At 60.3% G+C, this 12,660-nt stretch overlaps 2 protein-coding genes across 4 annotated transcripts; both read left to right on the top strand.

The window, feature by feature from the left end:
* Positions 1 to 275: 275 nt before the first annotated feature.
* RENBP (renin binding protein) lies at positions 276 to 7,580 on the top strand. 2 transcript variants are annotated; one of them, XM_059156679.1, is made up of 11 exons: positions 276 to 425; positions 716 to 825; positions 989 to 1,064; positions 1,258 to 1,333; positions 1,468 to 1,640; positions 2,183 to 2,407; positions 2,977 to 3,058; positions 3,408 to 3,583; positions 4,229 to 4,360; positions 7,240 to 7,327; positions 7,422 to 7,580. In XM_059156679.1, exons 1-11 carry the CDS (start codon positions 399 to 401, stop codon positions 7,559 to 7,561), a joined length of 1,305 nt encoding a protein of 434 aa, XP_059012662.1. In that variant the 5' UTR covers positions 276 to 398; the 3' UTR covers positions 7,562 to 7,580. The 2 variants fall into 2 exon arrangements, with proteins under 2 accessions (XP_059012662.1, XP_059012661.1); XM_059156678.1 differs by lacking the exon at positions 276 to 425 and adding an exon at positions 472 to 587.
* Positions 7,581 to 7,863: 283 nt separating this feature from the next.
* Positions 7,864 to 12,261, top strand: NAA10 (N-alpha-acetyltransferase 10, NatA catalytic subunit). 2 transcript variants are annotated; one of them, XM_059156682.1, is made up of 8 exons: positions 7,864 to 8,056; positions 8,484 to 8,582; positions 8,842 to 8,900; positions 9,738 to 9,783; positions 9,869 to 9,984; positions 10,185 to 10,229; positions 11,439 to 11,523; positions 11,929 to 12,261. In XM_059156682.1, exons 1-8 carry the CDS (start codon positions 8,036 to 8,038, stop codon positions 12,163 to 12,165), a joined length of 708 nt encoding a protein of 235 aa, XP_059012665.1. In that variant the 5' UTR covers positions 7,864 to 8,035; the 3' UTR covers positions 12,166 to 12,261. The 2 variants fall into 2 exon arrangements, with proteins under 2 accessions (XP_059012665.1, XP_059012666.1); XM_059156683.1 differs by lacking the exon at positions 7,864 to 8,056 and adding an exon at positions 8,098 to 8,191.
* Positions 12,262 to 12,660: the final 399 nt, after the last annotated feature.

Below are 12,660 nucleotides of genomic sequence, written 5' to 3'. Positions count from 1 at the left end.
CTGCCCTGCCCTGCCCAGGCCCCTTCCGCAGGACTCTTCCCCCCCAACTCAGTTCAAGAGTGGGAAGAGGTGGCTGGGAGGGGCGGGTGTGCTGCAGCCGGCCCCGTGCTCCCTGCCCCAGACTGCCCTGCCAGTTCACCCAGCATTTGCCATCAGGAGGCCCTAGAACCGCCCTGCGGCAGTTGCTGCTAACCCTGCTCTGCTCTGCCCACGGGTCTTGGCCCAGGAGCTTAGGGGCGGTGCCGAAGCACGGGGGCGGAGCTGTGCGACCGCCAAGCCCCGCCCCCGGACTCCGGAACTTCCCCGAGGAGGGGGCGGGTGGGGCGCAGCTGGGTCAGCTGAATGACAGTCACGGGACTGCGGCCAGCTCTGTCTGGCTTCCCGGAGGAGAAGGAAGGATGAGCGGGGCTCTCCAAGTGTGGCAGGCCAGTGGAGGGGCCATAGTGGGGAGGGTGTTATTCTGGAGGATTCCCAGGACGGTGGGGTCAGTTCTGGGGCCGGTCCCCAGCCAGACAGCCCCACGCAGGGGTATGGGGAACCCTGAGGTCTGGGTTCTGAAGCCTGGGGGCCCAGGGGAGACGGCTCAGGTAGCCCTGGGGTCCCCTGGAGCGTGGGGTGACCTGAGGGCACAGAAGAGCCTGTTGAGGAGCTTGGGAACTGGGAAAATGGGGAGGCCTGTGGGGAAGCTGTGTCTCCAAGTCCCGGGTTCCCCCAGGACATGGAAAAGGAGCGAGAGGCTATGCAGACCTGGAAGGAGCGCGTGGAGCAGGAACTGGACCGCGTGGTGGCTTTCTGGATGGAGCACTCTCACGACCAGGAGCATGGGTGCGCCTTGCCCTTCTGGTACCCTGGGGGGGGGGGGGGTCTTTGCCTGTCCTGAGCCCCCATCTCACTCTCAGCTAACTCAGATCTGCTGAGCCCAGCAGAGCAGCAGACCCGGTGGTTGCAAGGCCCCTTCCCCACTTTGCTAACACTGTGCATCCCACAGGGGTTTCTTCACGTGCCTTGGTCGAGATGGGAAGGTGTACGATGACCTCAAGTATGTTTGGCTGCAGGGGAGGCAGGTAGGGCATGTGCCCCGGCAGTAAGCGCTCCCAGAGGTGGCTGCTGGAGTCGGCTTGGCTGGTCCGCAATCTGCACGCACCAGGCTGGGCACCTCCACACCCCTCCTCCCATGGCAGGGGCACCTGAGGACGACTTCTCCTCCCAGCCCTGCAAACCCCCGCTTGGGCCATATTCCCTCCATTCCCCCCGCAGGTGTGGATGTATTGTCGCCTGTACCGAAAACTTGAGCGATTCCGCAGCCCTGAACTTCTGGATTCCGCCAAAGCAGGTGCACCCTCCCTGTCCCCATCTCCTCAGAGGCGCGTCCAAGCTTCCTGCAGTTCTAGGGGGTGAAGGGCCTGCAGTGAAGGGCCTGGGGGCAACCTGACTTCAGCTCAAGCGTGGCAACTTCCCAACCACCAGGTGGCGAATTTTTGCTGCGTTATGCCCGAGTGGCACCTCCCGGAAAGAAGTGTGCCTTTGTGCTGACGCGGGACGGCCGCCCGGTCAAGGTGCAGCGGACCATCTTCAGCGAGTGTTTCTACACCATGGCCATGAACGAGCTGTGGCGGGTGACCGGGGAAGCGCGTTACCAGGTGTGCGGGAAGAAGGCTGCCTTACGGCCACCTGATGCCTTCCTGTTCGTGTGCAAGCCTCCTCCCTGGGCTCCGTGTGCACATGGGGTCTGTTGCCAACAGCAGTCCTTCTTCTGGGCCCCCATGGGCCCAGAGCTGCTGACAGCGGCCCCCTCACTGTGCTGTACTGTGAGGGGTACCCCCTCCCTGGAATCCATACACAGAGCACAGAGAGACCAGTCCACACCTGCCCCCGCCAAAAGGGAGCTCTCCCTCCTCCCTGGAGCCCCTTGGGCTCTCAGACCCGACCTCACTGCCCGGGAGTGGCCTGCACCCACAAACTGGGAGACACACACACACACACCCCGCCCCGAGGCAGGGTGGGACAGATCTACACCGGCCCCCAGCCCCCAACCCCCAGCCCAGGCCTGGGGCCCAGAGTCGGCCCTTGGTGAAGTGGTCCTAGGAGCCGGCGGGAGGACGAAGCTCTCCCCGCCCAGGTCAGACCGCACGGGATGCCGCCTCGGCCCTGGCCTCCCCTCGCCTCCCTTCTCTCCACCCAGAAGGAAGCGGTGGAGATGATGGAGCAGATCGCGTGCTGGGTGCGGGAGGACCCGTCGGGGCTGGGCCGTCCGCACCTCCCCGGGGCCCCGGCCTCCGAGTCCATGGCGGTGCCCATGATGCTGCTCAACCTCGTGGACCAGCTCGGGGAGGCGGACGAGGAGCTGGCGGGCAACTACGCGGAGCTGGGGGACTGGTGTGTCCAGAGGATTCTGCGGCACGTCCAGGTGGGGGGCTGGGGGGCATGGCACGCCCAGGGGACAGGAGGCTGACCCTCACCTGCCAGATGGGCCCTGGGAGCCGGGGGTCAGGGTGAGCCCCACTCCCCAGGCCCTGAGGCACCTCCATAGCCTACACACGCACACCCCCAGCTGGGCCTTGGTGGCCCCTTTACAGGCGGGGAGACCCGGTGGGGGTGGGGGTGGGGAGCTCGGCTTGGGGCCAGAAGCCCACACCCCTGGGAAAGGTGGAGGGCCAGGGAAGCCCAGGGGGGCCAAGGGCAGGAGGGAAGGGGCTGGCAGCTCTGGTGTGTTCAAGAGCAGGAGACCCAGCCAGACCCACGTTCTTCCGGGCCTCTGTGGGCAGCCCGGCCAGCCTTAACTCAGTCACTGCTCAGTGTGTCACTCTTCCCACGCATTCAGGCCCTTGGGCCCCTTCCCAAATGCCCCCTCTGAGCCAGGCCTGCCCAGGATCACAGATGACAGAGGGGAGGGCTAGTGGGCGCACCTTTCCAGTTGGATGGGCAGGAGCTGAAGGCAGATTTACCTTCTCATGTTCCTCTCTCCCTCCTGGGCAGAGGGATGGACAGGCTGTGCTGGAGAACGTGTCCGAGGACGGTGAGGAACTTCCTGGCTGCTTGGGGAGGCACCAGAACCCAGGTAAGGAGTAGAATAAGCTGGCGGGGGGGGGGGGGGCAGGAGGAAGGGACTGCTCAGTCCCTGGTTCTGTGTCTTAGGTGTGGGGAGTGCCCGGGGGCTGCTTCCGCCCTCCCTGCTCCAGCTGCTGCTGAGGATGGGGCAGAGAAGCCGGGACGGGCCTCCCAGGCTGGGGTGTCAGCAGCAGGAGACAGAGTCTGGGACAGACTGGGAGGGCGAGCTTTCTGCAGGAGAGGAGCTGTGGCAAGAGCTCAGAGCAGCTCCCACAGTTAGTGGAGGAGGAAAGGAGGCACCTGCCTTGGGGGGCCGGGGGGGGAGTCCACTGCCGGTCTTAACCCAAAGCACTCACCAGGCCATGCGCTGGAAGCTGGCTGGTTCCTGCTCCGTCATGCCGTCAGGAAGGGTGACCCCAAGCTCCGAGCCCACGTTATCAACAAGTTCCTGCTACTGCCCTTCCGCTCTGGCTGGGACCCTGACCACGGAGGCCTCTTCTATTTCCAGGATGTTGATGGCCTCTGCCCCACCCAGGTGGGAATGTGCCCAGGGCCACATGGTACCAGGCTGTTCAAGGCTTTCTTCCCTGGGAGACGGGTGCTGTCATCACTCATTTCGTGGGGCGCGGGGACCTGGGTCTCAGGGTGATGACCTCGCCCAGTGTGACCCTGGTGGGAAACTCCTCTCTGCCAGTGGCCCTCACCCTTCCGTCAGCGAGTGCAGAAGATGCCAGTTCTGAGATACTTGTGTCCTTCATCTTTGAAAGGTGCTCTGGGCAACTCTCAGGCGTCGGTAGTGGGAGCAGGTTTGCACCCTTATGTCCGCCGCCTCTGCTTGGGTTTTGACCCCACTGAGATCTGCAGAGGGTGACCAACCCTGCCATCAGCAGGAGCTGGTGTCCAGCGGGCTTTAGATAGGCTGACAAGGCAGACAGGATTTCGGTTCCAGGGTTAGAAAAGGAGGCCACCCCACCCGGGCCCTTGGGAAGGGGTTATTAGGGGGTGCATCCCAGTCAGGAAGCTGGTCCCGTGCAGAGGGGCCGTTCAGACCCTCAGGGACATCCAGCCTGTGATGAAGGCCCAAGTGCTGGGGCCTGATGGAGTCTGGGCCTCGATCGGGAGGTTGGGCTGAGAGGGGTGGCACAGGGCTTGCAGACACCGGTCACTGCTCTGCTCTCAGCTGGAGTGGGCCATGAAGCTCTGGTGGCCACACAGCGAAGCCATGATCGCCTTCCTCATGGGCTACAGTGACAGTGGGGACCCTGCCTTGCTGCATCTCTTCTACCAGGTGGCTGAGTACACCTTCCGCCAGGTAAGTGCGGCTTCTGGGTCCATAGTGCTCTTGGGTTCCGCAAGGGGGCGAGGGAAGAACAGGCAGCTGTCCCTCTCAGGGCGGCCCCCCAGCCAGGCTTTCTTGGACTGTGGGAAGAGGCTAGGCAGGGATGGGGAGACGGATCTCACAGCCCCTTCTCCTCCCCCTTAGTGGGTGTGGTCCCAGAGGTCCGGTCCCTGGTGCCCTCCATTCACTCAATGAAGCAGCCGCTGCCTCCTCTGGAGCTGATGCTGGGGGGCAGGGTATAAACAAGTAAACATACAAACATGTAGGTGGCAGTGACAGCTTTGGAAAATACATCAAGGGCAGGGGACTGGGGGCGGGCAAGTGGGAGGGAGCAAGTGCAGAGGAGGTGCCTCATGGGATTTAGGCATTACTGGTTCCTGGGGCTTTGGGCAGGGCAAGAATCAGCTGTGAGGTCAGAAGGCAGCCAGGGGTCCACCAGAGGCCAAGCACTAGGAACAGAGTGATGTGCTAGGTGCCTCCCGGGGGTGCACCTGGTGATGAGGATTCCCGGCGTGTTTCTAAAGCTGTGACCCACTCCACTGGTCCATCCCGGCACAGGAGGTTCTACACGTGGTCTCCTGGGGTCTGTGCACTTCAGAACTTGGAAGAAAATTATACCTTTCTTGGCACTAACCTCTGACTGGGATCCAGTGTTGACTTCTGCGTGTTAAACACAGGAAATCAGAAGACCTGTGGCTGTTAGAGGCCACCGGTTTAAACTGCGTAAAATGAAATTTAAAGATTTTTTTTATGCCTTTTTTAAAAACATTTGACAGATCACAAGTAGGCAGCGAGGTGGGCAGAGAGGAGGGGGAGGCAGGCTCCCTGCTGAGCAGAGAGCTCGATGCGGGGCTCCATCCCAGGACCCCGAGATCATGACCTGAGCCAAAGGCAGATGCTTAACCCACTGAGCCACCCAGGCACCCCAAAGATTTTTTAAAAAGATTATTTATTTATTTGAGAGAGCACGGATGCGAGAGAGAGATCAGGAGTGGGGGAAAGGGCCGAGGGAGAAGCAAGACTCCCTGCTGAGCAGGACCCTGAGATCATGACCCAAGCCAAAGGCAGACGCTTAATCGACTGAGCCACCCAGGTGCCCCAAGAATACATTTTATTTTTTATTTATTTATTTATTTAAGATTTTATTTATTTATTTGTGAGAGAGAGAGAGAGTGAGAGTGAGCACAGGCAGACAGAGTGGAAGGCAGAGTCAGAGGGAGAAGCAGGCTCCCTGCAGAGCAAGTAGCCCGATGTGGGACTTGATCCCAGGACGCTGGGATCATGACCTGAGCCGAAGGCAGCTGCTTAACCAACTGAGCCACCCAGGTGTCCCATATTTATTTATTTTTTAAAAATATTTCATTTATTTATTTGACAGAGAGAGATCACAAGGAGGCAGAGAAGCAGGCAGAGAAAGAGGAGGAAGCAGGCTCCCTGCTGAGCAGAGAGCCTGATGCAGGGCTCGATCCCAGGATGCTGGGATCATGACCTGAGCCGAAGGCAGAGGCTTTAACCCACTGAGCCACCCAGGCACCCTTACATTTTATTTTTTAAGAAATATTTTGGGGTCGCCTGGGGGGCTCAGTGATTAAGCGTCTGCCTTCGGCTCGGGTCATGATCCCAGGGTCCTGGGATGGAGCCCCGCATCAGGCTCCCTGCTCAGCGGGAATCCTGCTTCTCCCTCTCCCCCTGCTTGTGTTCCCTCTGTCGCTCTCTGTCAAGTGAATAAATAAAATCTTAAAAAAAAGATTTTCCCTAAAGGAGTATAGTACTGAGGAGGTACTATCACTATGGTGAAGAAGGGAAATTAAAGAAAAAAAAAAAAGATTGTAGAATTCGTGTGCACGCATCCATGCACAACCAGGGGGAGGGGCAGAGGGAGAGAAAGGGAGAGAGTCTGTAGCAGATTCTAACCCCTCCAGGAAGCAACTACAAAGTTACATGAAGGTCCGCAACTCCACCGGATTTCTCCTCGTTCCTTTAAATCAATTTTCTTTTCCTTTTTTAAAAAAGACTTTATTTTTTTTAGGATTTTTATTAATTTATTTCACAGAAAGTGAGAGAACAAGCGGGGGGGGGGGAGTGGGAGACAGAGAAGCAGACTCCCCACTGAGCAGGGAGCTCGATGCGGGGCTCCATCCCAGGACCCTGGAATCATGACCTGAGCTAAAGGCAGACGCTTAATGACTGAGCCACCCAGGCGCCCCTAAAATCAATTTTTTAAATCAATTTTCTTAAAGTACAATTTATACACAGTAAAGCCTATCCAAGTGTTCAGGTCACTGAGATACAGCAATGTATGCATCTGTGTAACTACATCTGTGCATCTATCAAGCTGTAGAATGTTTCTCGTTGTCCCCAAACAGGGTGCTACTTAATCCCTTTCTGTAGTGTTTCAAGTCTCAGCCTGTGGCCCCCTCCCCAGCGGGTGGTCTAGCTGCCCACTCCCATTCCCAGGCAAAAAGAGAAAAGCCCCCGCCTTCATCTTTGTCCTGGAAGTGGTCCTGCTTTTAAAAGTGGTGATTCTGGGGACGCCTGGGTGGCTCAGTTGGTTAAGCGGCTGCATTCGGCTCGGGTCATGATCCCAGCTCCCTTGCTCGGCAGGGAGCCTGCTTCTCCCTCTGCCTCTGCCTGCCATTCTGTCTGCCTGTGCTCGCTCTCCGCCCCCCCTCTGATAAATAAATAAAATCTTAAAAAAAAAAAAAAACGTGGTGATTCTGAAGCCCCATCACCTGGGGCCAGCCCTGGCTGTGACCCCGCGGTAGCGGTGCGGTGGGAACGGTGAACGCCCCTTTACTTGGCCTTGCGGCACCTGGGAGACTCCTAGAGGCCTTGTCACTGTCTCATTCCAGTTTCGGGATCCTGAGTACGGGGAATGGTTCGGCTATTTGAACCAAGAGGGGAAGGTCGCTCTCACCATCAAAGGGGGTCCTTTCAAAGGTGAGTGGGGGACAGACAGGGCGGGGGCCCGCAGGGGCTTGGGGCAGTCGGCTGCCCCTGGGCCTCTCAACAGCTGTCCTGCCTCTCCCCGCAGGCTGCTTCCATGTGCCGAGGTGCCTCGCCATGTGCGAGGAGATGCTGGGTGCCCTGCTGAGCCGCCTCCCGGGTCCCAGCTCTGGCTCCCCTCCCTCCGTGCCCCCCGCCGTACCCCCCGCCAGCCAAGGCGCGAAATAAAACCGAGCGTGCTGCACTACCTGTGTGCGTGCGTGTGTGTGATCGCGGGAGTAGGGTGGCGCGCAACCGGCACGAGCGGACCCGCGGGAGCGGACCGAACCCGGACCCGCCCCGCGCGCTGGGCCACCCCCAAGAGCCCTGTGACGGACCCGCCCCGCGCCGGGGCTCGCCCGGCCATTGGTTCGCCCCGCGCCCTGTCCCGCCTCCCGGGCAGGCCCCACCCCCGCACTGGCCCCCACCCCAAGCATTGGCCCGGCGGCCGCGAGGGCGGGTTCGGCGCCGCGCACTTCCGGCCGGCGGCCGGGCCAGGCGCGCGCCGCCCCTTCCGCCACCGCCCCCGCGATCCCCGAGACCCAGCTCCAGCCCCGGCCCCGGCCCCAGCCCCGGCCCGGCCGCCCCGGCTTCGCTTTGGAGCGCGGCGGCAGCTGACTGCGCGTTTACGACCCGCTGGGAACCGCGTGCCCCGTCGCCGTTATGAACATCCGCAATGCGAGGGTGAGGGGCAGGGGCGGGAGGCTGTCCGCGCCGCGTGGGTGCGCGGCCCGCTGGCCGCGTGCGCATGCTCCCGAGGGGCCCGGCCGAGTCCCGGGAGGGTAGCTCCACGCGCCTGCGGCCTCGGAGCATGGACAGGTGAAGGCCACCGTCCCTGTGGGGCTGGACCCGTCTGAACAGGAATGTCGGGGCTCAGTTGCCTGATGTCCCGAAACAGCCTGGCGTTCAGATCCATTCCTGGGACGGATGATTTCTGTGGCGACTGTGCGCCAGGCGTGTGCAAAGACAGATAGTCCCAGTGCCCGCCCAGCCCCGCGGGGGTGGGGGTCGGGTGGCAGACAGACAGGGAGCAGGGTTCTAACGTGGCTGAGGCCTACTTAGGCACCACAGCCCCTGGCCTGACCGCATTCTACCGCCTGCCCTCCCGCAGCCGGAGGACCTCATGAACATGCAGCACTGCAATCTCCTGTGCCTGCCCGAGAACTACCAGATGAAATACTACTTCTACCACGGCCTCTCCTGGCCCCAGGTGTGCAGCTGCGGAGTTTGGCGGTGGGGGACAAAACCAGGCCAAGGGACATCCAAGTGGGAGGAGTAGCAATGGGGTGTGTGGAAGGAAACCAAGCCACTGGACCTAGAGGTCAGGAGCTGTCACTGAACTCGCCACTGAGTCGGTGTCTGTCATGCGCAAAGTGACAGGCGGGCAGTGGGACCAGGTGCCTGCCAAAGGTTCCCCCACCCCGGACAGGAAGTTATTCTCTAACTTTTTTCTTCTCCCTGTCACCCAGCTCTCTTACATCGCTGAGGATGAGAATGGGAAGATTGTGGGATACGTCCTGGCCAAAATGTGAGTCACCAGAGTTGGCAGTGGATTGGGGGTGGGGCGGGGCACCTACACCACGTGTGTCTCCTAGATGCTGCCCTGTAGTGGTTTTTCTTGTTTTAATGAATCAATCTACTGGTTTTTAGTTCCATGTTGGGTTTCCAAAATTACTGGAAAATATTGACTTCCCGTATACCCCCTACCCTTTTACCCCAAGTTTTTTCTATCACTAACACCTGGGAGTACATTGGTGACAGTTGACGAAGCAGTATGACCACATTATTAAAGTTCACAGTTTACAATAGGGTTCATACTTCGTGGTGTACTTTCTGTGGGCTTGGGCACATGTGTAGCGTGTATCTGCTGGTCTAGAGCCCGTAGTTTCAGCGATCCCCGAGACCCAGCTCCAGCCCCGGCCCCGGCCTGAAAGTCTTCCCTGTTGTTCCCTTTCTCCTCCCCCCTTCCCCACGCCAACCACTGCCACACTTACTTACTGTCTCTGTAGTTCTGCCTTTTCTAGAATGTCACGTGTTTGGAATCGTACGGTATTGGGCTTTTTCAGATGGGCTCCTTTCACTTAAGTCACGGCACTGAAAGGTCCGCCACGTCTTTTCCTGGCTCGATGGCTCGATTCCTCACAGCACAGTCAGCGTTTCCATCGGGCTGCTTTGACAGTGTGCTTGTGTTTTGTCTGTGGCATGGGGTTTTGAGAGCCCAGCTCTGCCCCGCCCCGGGTCTGGGGGAACTTCGGAGCCGCCAGAGGAGTTCTGTGCTCCTGCTCTTTGCTTGCACCGTGGACGTGGGCTGGTGACCGCCTCGGCACCAGGCTCCTCTCCAGCCTCTCCTCTCTCCTCGCTTTAGGGAGGAGGATCCAGATGATGTGCCCCATGGACACATCACGTCGCTGGTGCGTAGGACCCACCCAGGTTCTGGCAGGGGTGGAGGTGGGCTTGGTTGGGGCGGCCCTCAAGGTCCCACCCTCCTCCCGCCAGGCTGTGAAGCGTTCCCACCGGCGCCTCGGCTTGGCTCAGAAGCTGATGGACCAGGCCTCGCGAGCCATGATCGAGAACTTCAATGCCAAATACGTATCCCTGCACGTCAGGAAGAGGTGGAAGCCAGGGCGGAGGGAAGGGCAGGAGAGGGGGGTGGTGCTGAGGCAGGGGGAGGGTCGGGGGTCCTGGGGTGCCCTGGCTTTCGGAGAAGATTTGGGACGTGGTATTAGTGGGGTAGGGGGTCCTGGGAGGAGGGGCTGGACCCGGGCGCGCTGTCCCTGTCTGTGCAGCTCAGCAGTGCCTTGTTCCCCTGCAGTAACCGGGCTGCCTTGCACCTCTATTCCAACACTCTCAACTTTCAGTAAGTAGCTCAAGACTTTTCTAATAGGATGGGGTGGTCCCAGGTCTGGCTCGTCCAGACATCAGAGCTGCCTTCCGGTGGGGGTTGTGGGTGGCTGGAGGGAAGACCTGCAGTCGGTTGAGACGGGGACTGGGCCGTGGACTCCATGCGTTCCCAGGAGGTCTCCTCTGGTGTCTGTGAAGACGGTCCCTGCCGCTGCAGTACGCTCAGGATGCATTTGGTGTGGCTCTTGCTGTGTCGCTTGACACCAGCTAGGGCTAGGTGAAGGACACACAGGCTTCTTGGTAGAGGTGAGGGCCTGGGAGATGAGCAGAAGCAGGGTTCAAGGGCACCTGGCACCTGGAAGCATCCAAGAGGCCCAGGAGAAAGGAGAATGTCATGCTGCCGAAACCGTAGCATGTTCAGGCCAGTATGGCCTTTGGCAAGTTCTGGGCTGGCTGTCCTGGTGGATGAGGACAAGCCCGCCTGGGGACATGAGAGTCTCTGTGTGCCTGGCACAGGACAGGGAAAGCCTGGAGGGAAGTGGTGTGACCGGTACGTGGTGGTGAAAGCTGCTTGACAGTGAGGCGGGGATCAGGGCCCAGAGAGGCAGCTTTAGCCTCGGTTCCATGGGAGATGAACAGGGCCCTCAGGGAGGGAGCTTTGATCTGGACGTACATGTTTCCAGTGGCCAACAATTCTGGGGTCTCAGGGCTGCCAGGCCCTCCAGTGCCCCTTCCAGCCAGTGGCAGGAATACCCGGGTCTGTATGTACACCCCCTGCCGGTGCAGGTGCCTAAGCTGCTCCGAGCGGGGGTCGCAGGGCCTGGCAGTGAGTGTCAGGAACAGAGGGCCAGCGCCCGTCCTCATTTCCCGTTGCTGGACACAAAACAAGTCAGCTTGCCTTTGCGCAGTCCAGGATAGGTAACAGGGCGTGGAGAGAGGGGATGTCTCAGTTCAGGGCTTCAGCTCGATATAACGGACCACAGAAACAGATCCTTGCGAATTAGGTTAGGGACACAGGACAGTGGCATCTCCCAGAGGCATAAAAACATTGGGAGCTACTTACTGCTTGACTCCTGGAGAGCACACAGGGAAACGGGGCTTGCTGTCTCCAGAAGGGTCCTTCAGGGAAAACAGATAGGCTGCTCTGCTAGCAGAGGAGGCCAGAAGCCTGAGGAGAATTTGCCCTCTGACTTGGGTCGTTCGTTTCTGCACTTCCTGCTTCCAGGATCAGCGAAGTGGAGCCCAAGTACTACGCGGATGGGGAAGATGCGTATGCGATGAAGCGGGACCTCACCCAGATGGCGGATGAGGTGAGCGTTCCTGGGGGCCAGGCCAGCAGGGCAGGCCCTCTGGGTGTGCCTGAGGCATTAGGAGGCCTTCTGCAGCCAGAGGCGAGGGGACTGGCGCCCGCGCCAGTGGCCATAGCGCTGGGAGTCCTCCGCTGTCGCTCCGGGATGCCACTCTCTGCAGAAGCCTGTACTGTCTGAGGCGCGATGGCCAAGGGGAGGGAGGAGGCCCCGGCCCGTGCTGAGAACTAGGGCCCCCAGGGTTCAGGGGTGAGACACAGCTGGACGGAGGACAAAGTCAGGGCCGGGCCCTGGCCCGCGGCTCCCAGCAAGTGACAGGTGCAGGCTTCCCTCATCCCCAGTTCAGGTGGCAGGCAGGGGCCCACGTGGTCTGGACACTTAGGCCCTGTCTCCTTCCTCCTGCGGCAGCTGAGGCGGCACCTGGAGCTGAAGGAGAAGGGCAGGCATGTGGTGCTGGGTTCCATCGAGAACAAGGTGGAAAGCCGGGGCAACTCACTTTCAAGCTCGGGAGAGGCCTGTCGTGAGGAGAAGGGCCTGGCTGCTGAGGATAGCGGTGGGGACAGCAAGGATCTCAGCGAGGTCAGCGAGACCACAGAGAGCACCGACGTCAAGGACAGCTCAGAGGCCTCTGACTCCGCCTCCTAGAGCCTGCACTTGCTCCTCTCCCCACCCTGACCTGCCCGACCTATCCTCGCCGCCCCACGAGGTTTCACAATAAACTTCACTCAGCGGCCTTGGGGAGTTTGTGTGTGCGAGAGTGTGCATTGGTGGGGCCGGTGGGCGGCTGCCTCTCTCCAGACCCTGTATGTCCCCGCGGACACGGGCCTCAGCCTTTTGGCACCATATGTCCTGCTAAGCCCATATAGAAGGCAAGAGCTTTGTCAGGGTTTAGAGGTGGGGCTCCCAAGTCTGATGGCTTTCGGCACCTTTGGGCCCAGAGGAGGGAGACCCCGGAGTTCTGGAAAGCCGGTCCCTGCCAGGGAGCAAATCATCCCCCTTCTGAGCCCTGCTTTGCCGCTGCCTCACTGGGCTACTGATGTCGAAAAAGCCGGCTGTGCTTGGGTTTTATCTGTTGTGTCCTGTGTGGTAATGGCCCAGCAGCTACCCCGTCGCTCAGGCCCTGACAACAGTGACGACAAC

The sequence above is a fragment of the Mustela lutreola genome, chromosome X (genome assembly GCF_030435805.1).
Source record: "Mustela lutreola isolate mMusLut2 chromosome X, mMusLut2.pri, whole genome shotgun sequence".
Classification (NCBI taxonomy): Eukaryota; Metazoa; Chordata; class Mammalia; order Carnivora; family Mustelidae; genus Mustela; species Mustela lutreola.
Note: the sequence above shows the minus strand (reverse complement) of the source record. Positions and strands in the feature narration are given on the sequence as shown.

Bases quoted from the DNA above. Each gene is read 5' to 3' on its own strand.
- RENBP (XM_059156678.1), top strand. From the start codon at position 531: ATGGGGAACCCTGAGGTCTGGGTTCTGAAGCCTGGGGGCCCAGGGGAG. The intron at 2,408-2,976 runs GTGGGGGGCTGG...CCTCCTGGGCAG, and splicing joins GGATTCTGCGGCACGTCCAG to AGGGATGGACAGGCTGTGCT. The intron at 3,059-3,407 runs GTAAGGAGTAGA...AGCACTCACCAG, and splicing joins GGGGAGGCACCAGAACCCAG to GCCATGCGCTGGAAGCTGGC.
- NAA10 (XM_059156682.1), top strand. From the start codon at position 8,036: ATGAACATCCGCAATGCGAGG. The intron at 8,901-9,737 runs GTGAGTCACCAG...TCCTCGCTTTAG, and splicing joins GGATACGTCCTGGCCAAAAT to GGAGGAGGATCCAGATGATG. The intron at 9,784-9,868 runs GTGCGTAGGACC...TCCTCCCGCCAG, and splicing joins ATGGACACATCACGTCGCTG to GCTGTGAAGCGTTCCCACCG.